General features: G+C 67.2%; 3 protein-coding genes across 3 annotated transcripts; all 3 read right to left on the bottom strand.

The window, feature by feature from the left end:
- Positions 1–15: 15 nt before the first annotated feature.
- LOC133264433 (protein timeless homolog) lies at positions 16–8,534 on the bottom strand. The gene is made up of 29 exons (XM_061444388.1): positions 8,386–8,534; positions 8,156–8,309; positions 7,960–8,074; positions 7,826–7,888; positions 7,002–7,103; positions 6,763–6,918; positions 6,551–6,684; positions 6,370–6,457; positions 6,113–6,289; positions 5,816–6,033; positions 5,590–5,693; positions 5,343–5,512; positions 5,139–5,264; positions 4,907–5,058; positions 4,245–4,342; positions 4,054–4,168; positions 3,771–3,972; positions 3,518–3,669; positions 3,040–3,125; positions 2,828–2,951; positions 2,655–2,737; positions 1,932–2,074; positions 1,694–1,838; positions 1,541–1,609; positions 1,330–1,448; positions 791–935; positions 682–709; positions 525–610; positions 16–47 (listed from the first exon to the last, which is right to left on the bottom strand). Exons 1-29 carry the CDS (start codon positions 8,465–8,467, stop codon positions 16–18), a joined length of 3,468 nt encoding a protein of 1,155 aa, XP_061300372.1. The 5' UTR covers positions 8,468–8,534.
- Positions 8,535–10,670: 2,136 nt separating this feature from the next.
- On the bottom strand, positions 10,671–12,801 carry LOC133264435 (lens fiber major intrinsic protein). Its single transcript, XM_061444390.1, has 4 exons — positions 12,375–12,801; positions 11,682–11,846; positions 11,518–11,598; positions 10,671–10,989 (listed from the first exon to the last, which is right to left on the bottom strand). Exons 1-4 carry the CDS (start codon positions 12,732–12,734, stop codon positions 10,807–10,809), a joined length of 789 nt encoding a protein of 262 aa, XP_061300374.1. The 5' UTR covers positions 12,735–12,801; the 3' UTR covers positions 10,671–10,806.
- Positions 12,802–13,419: 618 nt separating this feature from the next.
- On the bottom strand, positions 13,420–18,707 carry LOC133264437 (aquaporin-4-like). The gene is made up of 6 exons (XM_061444392.1): positions 18,659–18,707; positions 16,303–16,519; positions 15,033–15,353; positions 14,407–14,565; positions 14,250–14,330; positions 13,420–13,599 (listed from the first exon to the last, which is right to left on the bottom strand). The coding sequence occupies exons 2-6, from the start codon at positions 16,315–16,317 to the stop codon at positions 13,420–13,422; spliced, it is 756 nt and encodes a 251-aa protein (XP_061300376.1). The 5' UTR covers positions 16,318–16,519; positions 18,659–18,707.
- Positions 18,708–19,058: the final 351 nt, after the last annotated feature.

The raw sequence follows: 19,058 nt of genomic DNA, 5'->3' as shown, positions 1-19,058 counted from the left end.
TTATAGCTGCTGTTATCAGGGGCTGTTGCGACACGTGGGGCTTGGCCCTGGGGCAGGGACAGGGCAGTGTGCACGGGCAGGACCCCAGCCCCAGCCCCACAGAGCAGAGGAGGCCAAGAACGGCATTGATTTATTGAACAGTTACAGAGTTTAATGAGGTCGGGGAAAAAACACCCCAGGAAGTAACAAAATCCATGGGGAAACGGGGATCTGGGGATAAAACAAGGAAATGGAGAGACCAGGACAAGGGGGGAAAGGTGCTTCCACAGCACCCTTAAAACCTGTGTGAAACAGCCCATGGGGAGCTTCAGTCTTCATCCTCCTCCTCCTCCTCTTCCACGCATCGGAGGCGCTTCCTCCTCCCCAGGGGCTGCAGCTCCTCATCCTCCTCATCCTCGGGGGGCAGCGCTGGGGCTGAATGGAGCAGGGAAGGGGCTGAGCACCCAATCCAGGGGTGCCGGGACAGGGGCACCCATGACCCCCCCCCCTCCCCACACTGTCCCCCAGCGCCAGGCTGGACCCACCGGAGCTGCCGGAGGCCTCGTCCTCGCTGTCGAGGTCCCGTTGCCTCTTGGTGTGGGGCTGCACAGGGCTGGGGTCAGGCTCCTCACTGCAGTGGTGGGGACAGGGCTCAGGGACCGGCTCAGGGCCCCCCGGTGTGGGGATGGGACCAGTTCTCACCTCTCCGAATCCGGCGGCTGCGGTGATGCTGCTGGGCACAAGAGCCATGGAATCAATGGGGTGGGGAAGGGCTTGCAGAGCATCGCCTCCAAGCGCTCCGAGGCCTTACCTGGGTCAGGGTCCTGTGGGCACTGGGGTGGCTCCGGCAGCTCCCGGGGGCACCCCGAGGGGTCGGGGCCGTGGTGGGTGATGGAGGCGGCCGCCCGGCGGAGCAGCCGTGGGGTGAGCGCAGCCGGGATGCGCCAGAAGGTTTCCTGGGTGGAGAGGGGAGAGGGTGCAGGGAGAGGATGGGAGCAGGGGATGGGAACCGGGATGGGGATGGAGACAAGGAGGGGACGGAGATGGGGATGGGAATGGGAACGTGGATGGGACCAGGGACAGGGATGGGACCTGGGATGAGAATGGAAAGCAGGACTGGGATGAGGATGGAGACAAGGAGGGGAGAGGGATGGGAACAAGCATAGGGACAGGGATGGGAAGCAGGATGGGAAGGGGAAGTGGGATTGGGATGGGGATGGAGACAAGGATGGAGACAGGGAAGGGAACAGGGATGGGAAGCAGGCTGGGAAGGGGAAGTGGGACTGGGATAGGGATGGAGACAAGGATGGGGACCGGGATGGGGACCAGTGCTGGCGCCCGGTCCCTCACCTGCTCGCTCTCGGGGGGCCGCAGCCCCAGCCACCGCAGCAGGGCCTGGAAGCGCCGGTTCTCCATCGCGTCCTCGTTCTCCTCCGAGAGCGGCACCAGCGGCACCGGGTGGGAGGTGCCTGAGCCCCGGGAGCCCGGTGAGCACCGGAGCGAGCCCCGGGCCCCCCCCAGCCCCTGCCGGTCCCGTGTCCCCCCCCCCCTCCCCACTCACCATCCTCCTCCCGGTCCCCCGCCGTCCTCCGCAGGCAGCTCTGGAGCCAGCGCAGGGGCCCGGCCAGGCCTGCGGGACAGCGATGGGTGATGCAGGATGCGGCCCCGCAGCCAAGCAGAGCCCGACCGGGGGGGTTCTGAGCCCCGAACCCACCTTCCTGCTGCAGCCGCTGCGCCAGGCCCTGCCCAGCCCCTTCCTCAGCCCCCTCCATGGGGTCTTCATCTTCTTCATCCTCCTCCTCCTCCTCCTCGCTGTCCCCATCCTCGGAGCTGTCCTGGGCCAGCGCTGCCGGGGCTCCCTATGGGGACCGGGGGGGTTGGGGTGCCTGTGATGGGGCAGCACCCACTGCCCCCCCCCCCCGGCTCCAGCACCCCCCCCATGGTACCGGTACCGGTGCAGGGCCCTGGCCCTTCCTCCGGCGCCTCTTGTAGAGCTCGGCGCGCGTCGCCACCAGCCCCAGCGCCAGCAGCTTGTCCACGACCCGCGCCCGCGAGCGCCGCGCCGTGAGGTGCTGCAGGATGCGGCCCAGCACGTCTGGGGGGGGCAATGATGAGGGGATGGGGGGGAAACAGGAGGGGGATAATGAGGGGTAATGGGGAAATAATGGGGGGGGGATAACGGAGGGATAACGGGAGAAATAATGGGGGATAACATGGGTTATAATGGGGGAAATAATGGGAAAATTATGGGGAATAACCAAGAAATAATCGGGGATAAAGGAAGAGAAAAGGGGGGATAACGAAGGGGAAAATGGGGGATCATGGGGGGAATAAGAGGGGGATAACAAAGGGAAATAATGGGGGATAACAGAGGGACAACAGGAGAAATAATGGGGAATAACATGGGTTATAATGGGGGAAAAAATGGGAAAATTACGGGGAATAACCAAGAAATAATCGGGGATAAAGGAAGAGAAAATGGGGGATAACGAAGGGGAAAATGGGGGATCATGGGGGGGAATAAGAGGGGGATAACAGAGGGAAATAACGGGGGATAACGGGCAGAATAATGGGGGAAATAACGGGGGAATAAGGGAGGGATAACAGGGGGGAATAACAGGGAACGAGAAGGATAACGGGGAAACAATGAGGGACAACGGGGGCTGCCCCCTCACCATCCGAGCCCCGGAACTCCTCAAAGAGCCGCGCCAGCTCCTCCTCCTGCTCCTGCGTCCACAGCACGATGTGGGTGCCCTTCCTTGGGGGGGGGCACACATGGGGTCAGCCCCAGCCCCGGGGCTCAGCGGCCGCCCCGGTTGTGCCCCCGTTGTGGGGGGCCCGGACCCACCTCTGCCGCGGGAGGTCGCGGGCGCTGCCGATGAGCCCCAAGCGCACCAAGTGCTTCACCAGGTGCCTGCGGGTGCACCCGGGCGCCGGGAGCTGCGCCAGGATGGCTCCGGCCACGTCCAAGCCTGCGGGACCACAGGGGACAGGGATGGAGCCCCCGGACCCCCCCCCAAGCGCGGGTCCCCCTGCGCCCCCCAACCCCAGCCCCGGTACCTTCCACCTCCTTGTACTTCCAATAGAGCTCCCGCAGCTCCTGCTCCTCCTGCGGGGTCCAGGGGGGGGCCCGGCTCCTGCCAGCCCTGGGCAGAGACAGAGGAGAGGTGAGGGAGGTAACGGGGGCGATATAGAATGCGATAGGGTGCAATAGGGTGCGATAGGGTGTGATAGGGTGCGATAGGATGCGATAGGGTGGGATAGGGTGCGATAGGGTGCGATAGGATGCGATAGGATGCGATAGGATGCGATAGGATGCGATAGGATGCGATAGGATGTGATAGGATGCGATAGGGTGTGATAGGATGCAATAGGATGTGACAGAATGCGATAGGATGCAACAGGAGACAACAGGATGTGATAGGACGCAACAGGATGCAGTAGGGTACAATAGGATGCGATAGGAGACGACAGGATGCGATAGGAGGCATAAAGGGAGGGGAGGGAGGGCAGCAGCCCCATCGCCAGCCCCGCTCACCCCTCTCCCTCCCGCAGGGAGCCGTAGCCCTCGGTCATCTCGCGGGCGGCCGCGGGGCTCTTCCAGAAGAGCAGCTCCACGAACGCCTTCTTGTTGGTGGCCGCCAGCGCGAAGAACTTGCCCAGGATGAACTTGGCCAAGGCCACGAGCTCCTGCGGGCGACAGCGGAGCTGGGGGACACCGGGGACCCGGATCCTCCCCTGGGAAGCCGGGGGGGCGGAAGCGGGACCCACGGAAGCGGGACCCACCGGACCTGGTGCGCGCCGGCGGCGGGGTCGTGGAGGAGCCGGTTGAAGAGGGCGAAGAGGGAGAGCTGGAAGAGCAGCGGCTCCATGCGCAGGTCGCGGGCCAGGCGGTGCAGCAGGCGCGCGGCGCAGTGGTTGGTGCGGGCGCTGTTGCGGGGGTACCCCCGCAGCAGCAGCACCAGCGCCCGCACCACGGGGGCACAGGCGAACCTACCCCCATAGCGCCAGTGAGTGGGGCCGATGCGGTCAATGGGGAATCACCCCCCCCTCAGCCCCAGAGCCCCCTCTCACCGCTTCAGGTAGTCGAGGAAGTTGAACTCCTTCTCCGACACCTGCACGGTTTCTTCCTCCTCTTCCTCCTCCTCCTCCTCTTCCTCCGGCTCCTCAGGCTCCGGGGGCGCGTGCTCTGCAATGGGACAGTGCTGAGGGGTTGGAGCAGCCCCAAACCAGAGCCCCCCCCATTGCCGGTGCCGTGGACTCACGGGGCAGAGGAGCAAAGAGGATGTCCTGGAGCAGCTGGGTCTCCTCGGGGGGGCCCGCACTGGGGGGGCCGAACACGTCCCCTTCGGGCCACACATCCCTATGGAGGGATAGGGAGAGGCTGGCACCGTGTCCATGCACTGGGAATGCCCATCACGGCTATCACCGTATCCATGCACCGGGAATGCCCATCATGGCTATCACCGTGTCCATGCACTGGGAATGCCCATCACGGCTGTCACCGTGTCCATGCACTGGGAATGCCCATCATGGCTATCACCGTGTCCATGCACTGGGAATGCCCATCACAGCTATCACCATATCCATGCACTGGGAATGCCCATCATGGCTATCACTGTGTCCATGCACTGGGAATGCCCATCACGGCTATCACCGTGTCCATGCACTGGGAATGCCCATCATGGCTATCACCGTGTTCATGCACTGGGAATGCCCATCATGGCTATCACCGTGTCCATGCACCGGGAATGCCCATCATGGCTATCACCATATCCATGCACCGGGAATGCCCATCACGGCTGTCACCATGTCCATGCACTGGGAATGCCCATCACGGCTATCACCATATCCATGCACCGGGAATGCCCATCACGGCTGTCACCGTGTCCATGCACCACGTGCGGGATGGGGATGGTGCCGGTACCGGGCAGAGCGGAGCAGCTGCAGGGCCTGGGGGACCCGAGCATCCCGCAGGCACCCCTGGATCCGCAGCAGGGCCTCGGCGCGTTGCTCCTCCACCGGCGTCTCTGACGCAGCATCGAAGGGCACCACGTCCTCGGGGAGGGGCACCTCGCCCTATGCAGGACGCTGTCACCTTGTGCCCCACAGCGACCCCCCCACAAGGTCCCTGCTATGGGGCTGGAGCCATCCCCTACCTGCAGACAGGCCTGAAGCTGTGGGGCCAGCCCTGCCCACAGCTCCTGCAGCTCCTCGGCGCTGGGCGGCTGCGGGGCTGCGGCTGCGGGCGCGCGGGGCTGCTTCTTCCTCCGCACGCGCTTGCTCTATAGGGGGCCAAGGACGGGGTGAGGAGGGGCTGTGAGCCCCATAGGACCCCCCGGTGGGGCGCTCCCCATCCCGACCTGCACCACGAGGCTGGCGCGGCCGCGGCAGAAGCGCTCCAGCATGCGCAGGAAGAGATGCGCCGTCTCCACCAGGTCCCGCAGGAAGCTGCGCGGCTGCTTGGTCTCGTCGAACTTGCGGAAGAGCGTGAGGAAGAGCTCCCGGTATTCCATCAGGTAGAAGATGTTGCCTGGGGAGGAGGAGGAGGAAGGAGGTGGAATGGGAATCCCCAACGTGGGACGGATGCAACGGGACAATGGGACTCACTCTTGATGACCTGGCTGCTGTCCCGCACCGCCGGCTCCGGGGACCGGTCCATCTCCTGCACCGTGCGCAGCAGCTCCTGGTACGCCTTGAGAGCCAAGTGCATCCTGCGGAGGAAGGCGGTGGGCAGGACCCCAAGGCTCATCCAGTCCCAACGGGGACCCCTTCCATCGGAGCAGGGGGCTCCGAGCCCCATCCAACCGGCGACGGGGCAACCCCAAGCCCCCACCTGCGTGCCCAGGTCACGGCCTCCTTCTTGTCCATCAGCGCCATCTCGTAGTAGGTGGTGAGGTTCTGCTCGATGAAGTGGAAGGCGCGGACGCCCACGGTCTCGGACACCAGCTCCGGGCGGAAGCCGCGGTGCCGGTTGAAGGCCATGAAGAAGGCGCAAGCCCACAGGTAATAGGTCTCGTCGTGCTGCTGAGCCTTCTCCCGCACCAAGTGGTCCTGTGGGGCGCAGCCCGTGGGGCTCAGCGGGGCGGGGGACACAGCCCCGTGGGTCCCAGCCCCACGGCCGCCCCCTCACCTTCACCAGCAGCATGAGGCGGTTGTAGCAGCCCTCCAGGAAGTCCTGGCAGAAGCGGCGCAGGAAGAGGCGGACGTTGCGCGCGGAGCGGTGCGGAGCCTCGGCCTCGGGGGCTGCCTGGCGCCGCCGGGGCACGCGCCGCGGCTCCTTGCCCAGGTCGTGGCTGTAGCTCTTCAGCTGCGGGCACGGCACCGCGCTCGGACCCGTCCGGCATCACCCCACCACCACCACCACCGCGTCCCCATCCCCGTGCTCACGTTGTGCAGCCCCTTATGGAACACCACGTCCCGGTCCCCGATCGCCTTCAGGCCCTGCAGGACGTAGGAGCCGCCGAACCGGGAGTGCCTGGAGGGGGGGGGACGGGGGACGGGATGTGGGGTGAGCGGTGCGGACCCCACCGTGGGGGTCCCGGTGCTGCCACCCCCCCCCTGCCCTCACCTGTACGGGCGCTGCAGCACCCGGCTCCTCTTCTCCGCCAGCTCCCGCTGCCGCAGGCTCTGCAGCTCCCGCGTGTCCTCGCTGTGCTCAGCACCCGCCTGGCCCTGCCCCAGCACCGCCAGGTCCTCCGGGCTCTGCGGGCGGCATCATCAGCGCTATGGGATGGGGGGGTCCATGGGGGTCCCTGCCCCACCGGCCCCTGCCCCACTCGCCTGGTCACGGAACATGAGGGAGATGATCTCCAGGACGTGCAGCGCCCATTGCTGCTCCGTCTGGGCGCTGGCCAGGAACTTGAGCAGATCGTCCATGCCGCTGATGTGCAGCGCCCACAGCACCCGGTCGTGCACGGTGGCGTCGCCGTCCACGCGCTGGGGGAGACGGAAAACGGGGGCTCAGCACCCCCGTGATGGCCCCAGAGCTGCCGCGCGCGGTGAAGGGTCCAGTCGGGTACCTGCTCCTCGGTGGGGTCCGGGGGGACGTGCAGGACATTGCGCACCAGGAGCAGGATCCTCTCGATGAGCAGCGTGTCCTCCTCCTGCCGCTGCTCCCAGTCCTGCGGGGATGGGGCCGTGAAGGGTCCCCGCAGCACCCACGGGGATGGAGCTGGGAAGGGTCCCCGTAGCACCCACAGGGATGGGGCTGGGAGAGGTCCCCATAGCACCCACAGGGATGGAGCTGGGAAGGGTCCCCGCAGCACCCACGGGGATGGAGCTGGGAAGGGTCCCCGTAGCACCCACAGGGATGGGGCTGGGAGGGGTCCCCACAGCACCCACAGGGATGGAGCCAGGAGAGGTCCCCATAGCACCCACAGGGATGGAGCTGGGAAGGGTCCCCGCAGCACCCACGGGGATGGAGCTGGGAAGGGTCCCCGTAGCACCCACAGGGATGGGGCTGGGAGGGGTCCCCACAGCACCCACAGGGATGGAGCCAGGAGGGGTCCCCACAGCACCCACAGGGATGGAGCCAGGAGGGGTCCCCACAGCACCCACAGGGATGCAGCCAGGAGGGGTCCCCGCAGCACCCACAGGGATGGAGCCGGGAGGGGTCCCCACAGCACCCACAGGGATGGAGCTGGGAGGGGTCCCCGCAGCACCCACGGGGATGGAGCTGGGAAGGGTCCCCGTAGCACCCACAGGGATGGAGCCGGGAGCGGTCCCTGCAGCACCCACAGGGATGAAGCCGGGAGGGCTCCCCACAGCACCCACAGGGATGGAGCCGGGAGGGGTCCCCGCAGCACCCACAGGGATGCAGCCCATGCAGGGCCGTGGCACTCACGAGCTGCAGGAGGTCATAGAGCTTCTCACTGAGCACCCCAAACACCTTCTCACTGGCAAACGCCTGCAGAGAGCCCTGTGTGAGCGAGGGGGGCACAAACAGAGCCCCCAGCCCAAGGGGGGGGTCAGACTCACCTCTTTATAGGCCTGGAGGTAAGTCCCGACCTGCAGGAAGTGGTGCCGGGAGCCGGCATCCGCAGGGACTTTGCCGAAGCAGAGCAGCGCCGGCTGCGTCAGGTTCACCATCAGCCTGCGAGGGGGCAACGCTGCTCCATGGGGGGAGCCCTACGGCACCACCCCGACCCCCCCCCCACAACCGCACCCCCTGTACCTGACCACGGCATCGAACAGGACCTTGTCCTGCGGGTACTGCACCAGGATGGGCAGGAGATCGCTCTGCAGGATCTGCGCCGCCCCGAGCTGCTGCCGCACATCCCGGGTCTCGTCCTCGTGGCGCAGGTACCGGATCAGGTCCTTAACGCTTTCTAAACGGGGGGACACGGAGCCGTGAGCCCCGCAGCGCCGCGCCGAGCCCCGCCGCCGCCCCGAGCGCCCCCGTACCCAGGCAGTCGGGCTCCCGGTGGTACACGGCCCCTTCCAGGTAGCCCAGAGCGCTGCAGGTAGCCAGGAGCTCGCAGTTCATCCCGCACCCGTCCGCGCACCGGCGCCGGTAACGGGGTCCTTGTGCGAGCCGGGGCCCAGCGCCCCCCGGTTCCGCCCCCCCCCAAACACCTCCAAACGGGGACCGATGCCGCCGCTACCGCAGCTCCCGCCAATCCCGGCCCGTTCCCGCGGCCCCGCGCAACACCCCGAGTTCCCGCGCTGGGAGGCCCCGCCCCGCTCACGGGCTTAAAGCGGCAACTCCCGCCCTGGGCACCCGGTGGGGCCCACACCCCCCTCCCCACCTCCCGCCTCCCGCGTAACCGCTGCGGCCGCTGCCCCGCAGCCCCCCCCCCCCCCCAAGATTCCACCCCTTCCCTCGCTCCCACAGTGATGCGGTGCCCCCCAAAACGGGAGGAGCTCCCATGCGCGGCATTGCCCCTTTAAGTACGACGCAGGGCGGGGACCTCCACCGCGGGCGCGGGAAAGGACCGCACCTCCCCTCCCGGCAGCCCCCGCGCTGTTGCCGGGGCGATGCGGGCTCGGGCTGGTCCCCAGCATCCCCGGTTCTCCCCATCTCCAGTTCCCCCCTCCCCGGTCCCCTCCATCCCCGGTCCTCCCGTCCCCGCTGTCTCCATCCCTGGTGTCCCCCATTTCCGGTCTCCTCATCCCGGGTTACTCCGTGTCCCCAGTTCCCCCATCCCCGCTCCCCTCCATCCCCGCTCCCCTCCATCCCCGTTCCCCTCCATCCCCGTTCCCCTCCATCCCCGCTCCCCTCCATCCCCGTTCCCCTCCATCCCCGCTGTCTCCATCCCCGCTCCCCTCCATCCCCGTTCCCCTCCATCCCCGCTCCCCTCCATCCCCGTTCCCCTCCATCCCCGTTCCCCTCCATCCCCGTTCCCCTCCATCCCCGCTCCCCTCCATCCCCGCTGTCTCCATCCCCACTCCCCTCCATCCCCGTTCCCCTCCATCCCCGTTCCCCTCCATCCCCGTTCCCCTCCATCCCCGCTCCCCTCCATCCCCGCTGTCTCCATCCCCGTTCCCCTCCATCCCCGTTCCCCTCCATCCCCGTTCCCCTCCATCCCCGCTGTCTCCATCCCCGCTCCCCTCCATCCCCGTTCCCCTCCATCCCCGCTGTCTCCATCCCCGTTCCCCTCCATCCCCGCTCCCCTCCATCCCCGTTCCCCTCCATCCCCGTTCCCCTCCATCCCCGTTCCCCTCCATCCCCGTTCCCCTCCATCCCCACTCCCCTCCATCCCCGTTCCCCTCCATCCCCGCTCCCCTCCATCCCCGTTCCCCTCCATCCCCGCTGTCTCCATCCCCGTTCCCCTCCATCCCCGCTCCCCTCCATCCCCGTTCCCCTCCATCCCCGCTCCCCTCCATCCCCGTTCCCCTCCATCCCCGTTCCCCTCCATCCCCGTTCCCCTCCATCCCCACTCCCCTCCATCCCCGTTCCCCTCCATCCCCGCTCCCCTCCATCCCCGCTCCCCTCCATCCCCGTTCCCCTCCATCCCCGTTCCCCTCCATCCCCGCTCCCCTCCATCCCCGCTGTCTCCATCCCCGTTCCCCTCCATCCCCGCTGTCTCCATCCCCGTTCCCCTCCATCCCCGCTCCCCTCCATCCCCGTTCCCCTCCATCCCCGTTCCCCTCCATCCCCGCTCCCCTCCATCCCCGTTCCCCTCCATCCCCGCTCCCCTCCATCCCCGTTCCCCTCCATCCCCGCTGTCTCCATCCCCGCTCCCCTCCATCCCCGTTCCCCTCCATCCCCGTTCCCCTCCATCCCCGTTCCCCTCCATCCCCGCTCCCCTCCATCCCCGCTGTCTCCATCCCCGTTCCCCTCCATCCCCGCTGTCTCCATCCCCGTTCCCCTCCATCCCCGCTCCCCTCCATCCCCGTTCCCCTCCATCCCCGTTCCCCTCCATCCCCGCTCCCCTCCATCCCCGTTCCCCTCCATCCCCGCTCCCCTCCATCCCCGTTCCCCTCCATCCCCGCTGTCTCCATCCCCGCTCCCCTCCATCCCCGTTCCCCTCCATCCCCGTTCCCCTCCATCCCCGTTCCCCTCCATCCCCGCTCCCCTCCATCCCCGTTCCCCTCCATCCCCGCTCCCCTCCATCCCCGTTCCCCTCCATCCCCGCTGTCTCCATCCCCGCTCCCCTCCATCCCCGTTCCCCTCCATCCCCGCTCCCCTCCATCCCCGTTCCCCTCCATCCCCGCTCCCCTCCATCCCCGGCGCCGGGCACTGCCGGTTACCAAAATAAACGCTGCCGTTTAATGCACCGAACACAGCGCTCCCGCCGCGGCGGTTCGCGGGGGCCGGGCCCCGCCGCCGCCCGCCGCACACACACGCACCACAACGCAGCCAAGCGGCGGGGCGGCCGGGACCTACAAGCCCTGAGTCTTCAGCTCCAGCGGCTCCGCCGGCGGCGAAGGAGGCGGCTCGGTAACGGGCGGAGCTCCCTTGAAGGCGGCCAAGCGCTCGGCCAGGCTGCGCGGCCGCGGGCACAGCGCGAACTCGTAGAGCACCGAGCCCAGCGCAGCGCCCAGCACCGGGCCCGCCCAGAACACCTGCGGGAGGTGCGGGGGGGGGGCACGGGGTGGGCACCGGCACCGGGGACCCCGGTACCCAGCGCAATGGTACCGGGGGGTGTCACGGAGGACGGATGCAGGAAGGATGCGGGAGGTATGCGGGAGGGATGCGGGAGAGATGCAGGAGGGATGAGGGAGGGATGTGGGAGGGATGGGAGAAGGATGCGGGAGGGATGAGGGAGGGATGGGAGAAGGATGCGGGAGGGATGAGGGAGGGATGGGAGAAGGATGCGGGAGGGATGCGGGAGAGATGCAGGAGGGATGCAGAAAGGATGCGGGAGGGATACAGGAGGGATGCGGGAGGGATGGGAGAAGGATGCGGGAGGGATGCGGGAAGGATGCGGGAGGGATGCGGGAGGGATGCGGGAGGGATGCGGGAGGGATGCGGGAAGGATGCGGGAGGGATGCGGGAGGGATGCGGGAAGGATGCGGGAGGGATGCGGGAGGGATGCGGGAGGGATGCGGGAAGGATGCGGGAGGGATGCGGGGTCCCCCCGCAGCTCTTACCCAGTGGTTGGTGAAGTTGCGGGTGATGACGGCGGGCGCGAAGGAGCGCGCTGGGTTCATGCTGGCGCCCGTGTAATACATCTGATGGGAGGGGGACGCGGCGGTGGGTGCGGGACCCGGCCCCGCTGCCCCCCGAGGCGGGGACCCCCCGCGGCCGTTCTTACCCCGAAGAGGTGGCCGAGGGCGAGGGAGAAGCCGATGGGCAGCGCGGCCGAGCCCGGGCGCCCGTCGTGGCGGTCGTCGAAGCTGGCGAGGACGCAGAGCACGAACTGCGCCGTGAGGAGCAGCTCCACCACCGTGCCCTGGCCCGGCCCCACGCCCGGGTGCAGCTGGAACGGGGGGCACGGGGCTCAGCACCACCCCGCAGAGCCCAGCACCGCCTTGCCCCGCTGCACCCCGAAGCCCTGCTCACCCCAAGCACTTCGCGGCCCCCCCCGAACCTCCCATTAACCCCCATTAGCTCCGTTCAGCATCTCAATCCCCCCATACAGCCCCCCCCCCAAAGCTCCAAACACCTCCAGACCTCCTAACCCCCCCATTAGCACCATTCAGCCCCCCAAGCATCTCAATCCCCTATTACAACCACCCCCAACCCCAGAGCCCCTAAACCTCGCAGTAACCCCCACTGAGCACCTCAATTCCCATTAACCCCCCCCTTCCACAACCCCAAAGCCCCAAGCACCTCCCAGAGCCCCTAAACCCCCCACTGAACACCTCAATTCCCATTAACCCCCCCCTTCCACAACCCCAAAGCCCCAAGCACCTCCCAGACCCCCTACCCCCCCCCTTTACCCCCCTCAATCCCCCCATGACATCCCCGTGGCACCCCTAAAACCCCCTGTGGGAGCCCCGCTCACCGCGCTGAGCCCGAGGGTGCCGCGGACCGGGGCCGGTGTGAGCCCATAGAGCACCCCGGCCCCGGCCAGCGCACCCAGGACCTGTGCCACGAGGTAGCCCACGGCCCGGGCCACCGAGAGCTGCGAGGCCATGAGGAAAGCCAAGGTGACGGCCGGGTTGACGTGGCCGCCGCTCACCGGCCCCAGAGCCTGCACTAGGGTGGCTTGAGCCAGCCCGAAGGCCAGGGCAGCCCCCAGGACATTGGGGGGGCCCGGCACCCAGCGCAGGGACGCCCCCAGCCCCAGCAGGGTGTAGAGGAGGCTGCCCAGGAACTCGGCCAGGACGGCCCTCCAGAAGGAGGACGAGCGCAGCTCCCGCATTGCCTGGCCCCGCTCCTGCGGCCCCGCTCCCCTCCCCGGGGGCCGCCCGCAAACACCTTTATAAGCCCCCCCCCCCCCCCCCCCTTCGGTCCGGCCCCCGGGGTCGGATCCCGCACCCCCCCCCTTCATTAACCACTTCGCTGCCCGGTGACACACAAAGAGGGACATCCCCCCCCCGCCCCGAATAGCGGGGACCCCCCCCCCCCGCCTCCATCCATGGGGCTGCTATGGGGGGGGGACACGACGCTGCCCCATAGATGGGTGGGAGCACAATACAGGGAGCAGCCTCCCCCTGCCCCACACTTGGGGGGGGTGAGGGGGGGGGCCGGCGCTGTTGTGTGCGGGAGCGATGATTGAGCCCGGCTTAGCGGGCCCCCGGGGGGGGGATTAGAGCCCGGCGCGGCCATTGGCGCCCGTCGGAATCTGCCGGGGCTGCAGAGGCTGCCACAAAGCGCTTTGCTGCGCTCAGCGCCCGGCACGGGACAGCGATGGGGGGTCCCCGTCCCCCCCCCCCAATGGGGCCGCAGGGAGGGGGCACCCGCACAGGAAGGGAGGGGGGCATCGGGGTCTTGCAGCCCCATTGAGACACACACACCCCACACACCCCAATAGCAACAGTCGGACCTAACCCCAGCTTTAATAACGGGGGGACGGGGATCCAGGAGCCCCGACTCCTCTGGGGGGCTCAGGTTGTGGGGCTGCGGGCGGGGGGTGAGGACGGGGCCGGGCTGGTGGCCTCGACCAGAGCCACGTCCCTGCAGGCCAGGCAGGAGCGGAGCTTGTCCCGGGATGCGCCGGGAGCCAGGAGGAATTCGTGGCAGAGCCCGGCCAGCAGCGAGCCCAGCACCGGCCCCAGCCAGTACACCTGGGGGGGGACACAGGGGTCGGGGGGGACACATGGGGCAGGGGGGGGATGCACATGAGGGGTCGGGTGCCCCAGGGATAAGGGGATGTGGGGTTGGGGGCTGCTGGGTACTGAGCAAGGGATGGGGGCAAAGGGACCCACAGGGATAGGGATGGGAACTGGATTGGGATGGGGACAGGGATGAGGATGGGGAGGGAACAGGGATGAGGATGGGGACGGGACAGGGATGGGGACAGGGATGAGGATGGGGATGGGACAAGGATGGGGACAGGGATGAGGATGAGGACAGAGATGGGGACAGGGAGTTGGGGACAGGGATGAGGATGAGGACAGGGATGGGGACAGGGATGAAGATGGGGAGGGGGATAAGGATGAGGACAAGGAGGGGACAGGGATGAGGATGAGGACAGGGATGGGGACAGGGAGGGGGACAGGGAGAGGACGGATTGGAGGAACCTGCTCCATGGGGGGCTCACGTGTTTGGGATGGGGGTACCAGGGAAGCCCCTCCCAAAGGATTGGGGGGACCCACCCTGGGATGGAGGGACCCGGAGGACCCGAACTGGGGCTGCAGCTGGGACAAGGGGGTGCGAATGGACACGGGGAGGGTCCCCACATGGGGCTCGGGGGGGGGGCACACCCCAAACTCACCCAATGGTCGTCCCAGACCCCGGTGACAAGCGCCGGCCCCAGTGAGCGCGCGGGGTTCAAGCTGCCCCCCGAGACCGGTCCCTGTGGGATGGGGGGGTCAGGAGGGGGGGGTGGCACCAGCACCCCCGTTGGATGGGGGGGCCGGGGGGGTCCTCACCGCAGCCAAGGCACCGGCGGCCACGGCGCTGCCCAGGACCAGGCCCCCCCCGCCATGGGGAGGGGGCCGGGAGGAGGAGGCGAAGGTGGCCAAAGCCAAAGGGATGGTGGCCAAGGTCTCCCAGGCCAGGGCCTGTCCTGCTGTGCCCTGAGCGCTCACCTGCGGGTACAGCCGGGGAGAGCGGCTGGAGCTGGGGTGGGATGGGGATGGGGATGGGATGGGATGGGGTGAGATGGGGATGGGGTGAGATGGGGATGGGATGGGATGGGGATGGGGATGGGATGGGGTGGGGATGGGGTGGGGATGGGATGGGGATGGGATGGGGTGGGGGTGGGGATGGGGTGGGGATGGGGATGGGGATGGGGATGGGATGGGATGGGATGGGGATGGGATGGGGTGGGGATGGGGTGGGGATGGGATGGGGATGGGATGGGGATGGGGTGGGGTGGGGTGGGGATGGGGTGGGGATGGGGACAGGGACACGGGGTGGGGATGGGAAAAGGGACAAGGATGGGGACAGGGACACGGGATGGGGATGGGAATAGGGACAAGGATGGGGACAAGAACTGGAATGGGGACAGGGCCGAGGGCAGGGCCGAGCACAAGGACGGCGCTGGGGCACTCACCCTGGGCATGAGCCCGGTGCCCTCCGGCAGCGCCAGGCGCGCGGCGGCCGCCGCCAGCAGAGCCCCGCAGCACTGCGCCAGCAGCAGCACGGCTGCGCGCCCGGCACCCAGCTTGCGGGTGCAGAGCAGGGCCAGGGTGAGCGCGGGGTTGGCCTGGGGGGCCCCGGGGGTGCTGCTGAGCGCCGCGGCCGCCAGGCCCCCACCCAGCGCCGGGGCCACGGCTCCGGGGGCTGCCGAGGAGCCCAGCACCAGCGCCACGAAGAGCAGAGAGGCCACGGCCTCGGCCAGCGCCGCGCGCCACAGGCAGCCAGCAGCCAGCTCCTGCGGTGGAGAGGGTGACGTCAGCGGTGACGTCAGCGGTGACATCAGGGGTGACAGGGGCATGGGTGACATCATGGGTGACGTCATGGTGACACCATGGGTGACATCACGGGTGACATCATGGGTGACATCATGGGTGACCTCATGGGTGACACCGTGGGTGACATCATGGGTGACATCATGGGTGACACCATGGGTGACATCATGGGTGAGATCATGGGTGAGGTCGTGGGCAACATCGTGGATGACATCATGGGTGACATCATGTGTGACACCATGGATGACATCATGGGTGACATCATGGGTGACACCATGGGTGAGATCATGGGTGAGATCATGGGTGACATCATGTGTGACACCATGGATGACATCATGGGTGACACCATGGGTGACATCACGGGTGACACCATGGGTGACATCACGGGTGACATCATGCGTGACACCATGGGTGACATCATGGGTGACATCATGCATGACACCATGGGTGACATCACAGGTGACACCATGGGTGACATCACGGGTGACATCATGCGTGACACCATGGGTGACATCACGGGTGACATCATGTGTGACACCATGGGTGACATCACGGGTGACATCATGTGTGACACCATGGGTGACATCATGGGTGATACGGTGATGGGGTGCCACAGCTATAGGGTGTCCCACAGACAGAGCACCCTGGAGACAGGGTGTTGTGGTGATGGGGTACTTCAGTGACCGGTCACCATAGCAACGTGGTCCCTCAGGGATGGGGCACCCTGGTGATGGGGTACCATCATGATGGGGGCACCACGGCAATGGCGGCACCACGGCGACACCGATGGGTGCCGGGTGGGGGGGGGCGTTACTGCAGTCATGGAGATGGGGGGCTGCTCCCCCCCCAGCAGGGAGGGACCTGGGGGGCGCCATAGGGGTGAGAAGGGGAAGGGGTCGGGGCCGTTCTTACCTCCCCGATGGCCATGGCGCAGCTGTGGGGCTGAGGGCGGCGTGGGGACACCCACAGACACGTCCCACCCCCCCGGGGTGCAGGAGGGGGGAGCTGTGGGGCAGAGCCCTTTGATGGAGGGGGGGGCCACAGCTCTGAGCATCACTGGGTGCCACGGCAACCCGCTGGACCACTGGGGGTTGCCACGGCGACCGGAGATGAAAGGGAGGATGAAAGGCTATGGGGAGCGGGGGGGGTGTGGGGGGTGCCCCCCATGTGCCCCCCCGGCCCTGCCAGCTCAGCAGCGCACGGGGTGAGTCAGCGCGGGCGCGAAGGGCCTGGCTCAGCACCCGCGGTGCTGACGGCCTGCAAAGAGCCAGAACAATCGCGGGCGGGCACAAAGGGGACGGGGACCGGGACGAGCGGGTGGACACGGGGAGGGACATGGGGAGGGACATGGGGTGGAGACAGGGACATGGCGGTGGGCACAGGGACATGGACAGAAGGACATGGGGATGGAGAGAGGGACATGGGGATGGGCACAGGGACATGGGGATGGGGATGGAGACAGGGACATGGCGGTGGGGATGGGGATTGACACAGGGACATGGGGATGGACACAGGGACATGGACAGAGGGACATGGGGATGGAGACAGGGACATGGCGGTGGGCACAGGGACATGGGGATGGGGATGGAGACAGGGACATGGACAGAGGGACATGGGGGGGGACACGGGGATGGACGTGGGGTGGAGACAGGGACATGGGGATGGAGACAGGGACATGGGGGTGGGCATGGGGGTGGACGTGGGGATGGAGAGAGGGACATGGGGGTGGGCACAGGGACATGGACAGAGGGACATGGGGATGGAGAGAGGGACATGGGGGTGGGCATGGAGACAGGGACATGGACAGAGGGACATGGGGGGGGACACGGGGATGGGCACGGGGATGGACGTGGGGATGCACATGGGGATGGAGACAGGGACATGGGGATGGGCACAGGGATGGACACAGGGACATGGACAGAGGGACATGGGGATGGACACAGGGATATGGGGATGGACACGGGGATGGGCACAGGGATGGACAGAGGGACATGGACAAGGGGATGGAGACAGGGATGGACACGGAGACATAGGGATGGGCACAGGGACATGGGGATGGACATGGGGATGGAGACAGGGATGGACATGCGGATAGACAGAGGGACATGGGGGTGGAGACAGGGACATGGGGATGGAAACGGGGATGGGCACAGGGATGGAGACAGGGATGGACAGAGGGACATGGACAAGGGCATGGAGACAGGGATGGACATGGAGACATAGGATGGGCACAGGGACATGGGGACAGACACGGGGATGGGCACAGGGACACGCATGGACACAGACACACGGACACGAACACGGTCATGCACACACGCAGACACACGGACACTGAGCCCCACTGCTCCCTGCGCTGCCCCCAGGGTGCACAAAGGGGAACCCCGTGTCCTGCCCCACAGAGCCCCCATTGCCCCCATCCTGCTCTGTTGGGCCCCCCCCTTGTCCCTTACCCTGTCCCATAGACCCCCCCATGACCCTCATCCTGCCCCACAGACACCCTGAACACCCCCATCCTGCCCCATAGACACCCTGAACACCCCCATCCTGCCCCATAGACCCCCCCATGACCCTCATCCTGCCCCACAGACACCCTGAACACCCTCATCCTGCCCCATAGACACCCTGAACACCCTCATCCTGCCCCATAGACACCCTGATCACCCCCATCCTGCCCCATAGACACCCTGAACACCCCCATCCTGCCCCATAGACCCCCCCATGACCCCCATCCTGCCCCATAGACACCCTGAACACCCCCATCCTGCCCCATAGACACCCCTGAACACCCTCATCCTGCCCCATAGACACCCTGAACACCCCCATCCTGCCCCATAGACACCCTGAACACCCCCATCCTGCCCCATAGACACCCTGAACACCCTCATCCTGCCCCACAGACACCCTGAACACCCCCATCCTGCCCCATAGACACCCTGAACACCCCCATCCTGCCCCATAGACACCCTGAACACCCTCATCCTGCCCCATAGACACCCTGAACACCCTCATCCTGCCCCATAGACACCCTGAACACCCCCATCCTGCCCCATAGACACCCTGAACACCCTCATCCTGCCCCATAGACACCCTGAACACCCCCATCCTGCCCCATAGACACCCTGAACACCCTCATCCTGCCCCATAGACACCCTGAACACCCCCATCCTGCCCCATAGACACCCTGAACACCCCCATCCTGCCCTACGGACCCCCCCATGGACCCCCCCCCCGCCCTCCGCCAAGATGGCGGACCCCAGCCAGTCTTCACCAGCGGGGCGGAGCCCGCCGGAGTCACGTGGACATGGAAGGTGCCAAGATGGCGGCCCCGCCTGACGGGGGGGAGGGGGTGAACCACGTGATCCGCAGCTCCAAAATGGCTGCGCCCATGGTGCGGGCGGCGGGGGCGGGGCCAGAGCGGCGCCAAAGGGTAATGGCGGCGGGGGCGGGGCTTCGAGGCCTTAAAGGGGCCGCGGCTTTGAGGTCTTAAAGGGGCCGCGGCTTCGGGGTCTTAAAGGGGCTGGGGCTTAACGAGGCCTTAAAGGGGCCGTGGCTTCGAGGTCTTAAAGGGGCCGCGGCTTCGAGTCCTTAAAGGGGCCAGGGCTTAACGAGGCCTTAAACGGGGCCACGGCTTTGAGGCCTTAAAGGGGCCGGGGCTTAATGAGGCCTTA

This window comes from Pezoporus flaviventris, unplaced genomic scaffold (assembly GCF_033815535.1).
Source record: "Pezoporus flaviventris isolate CSIRO_AGI_PZ_B2104156 unplaced genomic scaffold, CSIRO_AGI_Pfla_v1 ptg000854l, whole genome shotgun sequence".
NCBI lineage: Eukaryota > Metazoa > Chordata > Aves > Psittaciformes > Psittacidae > Pezoporus > Pezoporus flaviventris.
This window is presented reverse-complemented; position numbering and strand designations above follow the sequence as displayed.

What these genes read in the sequence shown, in the direction of transcription:
- LOC133264433 (XM_061444388.1), bottom strand. Translation starts at nt 8,467, where the DNA reads ATGAACTGCGAGCTCCTGGCTACCTGCAGCGCTCTGGGCTACCTGGAA. An exon ending in TCCATAAGGGGCTGCACAAC is followed by an intron (nt 6,290 to 6,369) that starts GTGAGCACGGGG and finishes CCGTGCCCGCAG; the next exon opens with CTGAAGAGCTACAGCCACGA. An exon ending in CGCGACCTCCCGCGGCAGAG is followed by an intron (nt 2,738 to 2,827) that starts GTGGGTCCGGGC and finishes CCCCCCCCCAAG; the next exon opens with GAAGGGCACCCACATCGTGC.
- LOC133264435 (XM_061444390.1), bottom strand. Translation starts at nt 12,734, where the DNA reads ATGCGGGAGCTGCGCTCGTCCTCCTTCTGGAGGGCCGTCCTGGCCGAG. An exon ending in CCCTCGGCCACCTCTTCGGG is followed by an intron (nt 11,599 to 11,681) that starts GTAAGAACGGCC and finishes CCCTCCCATCAG; the next exon opens with ATGTATTACACGGGCGCCAG. An exon ending in GCAACTTCACCAACCACTGG is followed by an intron (nt 10,990 to 11,517) that starts GTAAGAGCTGCG and finishes CACCTCCCGCAG; the next exon opens with GTGTTCTGGGCGGGCCCGGT.
- LOC133264437 (XM_061444392.1), bottom strand. An exon ending in CCGCCGGTGCCTTGGCTGCG is followed by an intron (nt 14,331 to 14,406) that starts GTGAGGACCCCC and finishes CCCATCCCACAG; the next exon opens with GGACCGGTCTCGGGGGGCAG. An exon ending in GGGTCTGGGACGACCATTGG is followed by an intron (nt 13,600 to 14,249) that starts GTGAGTTTGGGG and finishes GTCCCCCCCCAG; the next exon opens with GTGTACTGGCTGGGGCCGGT.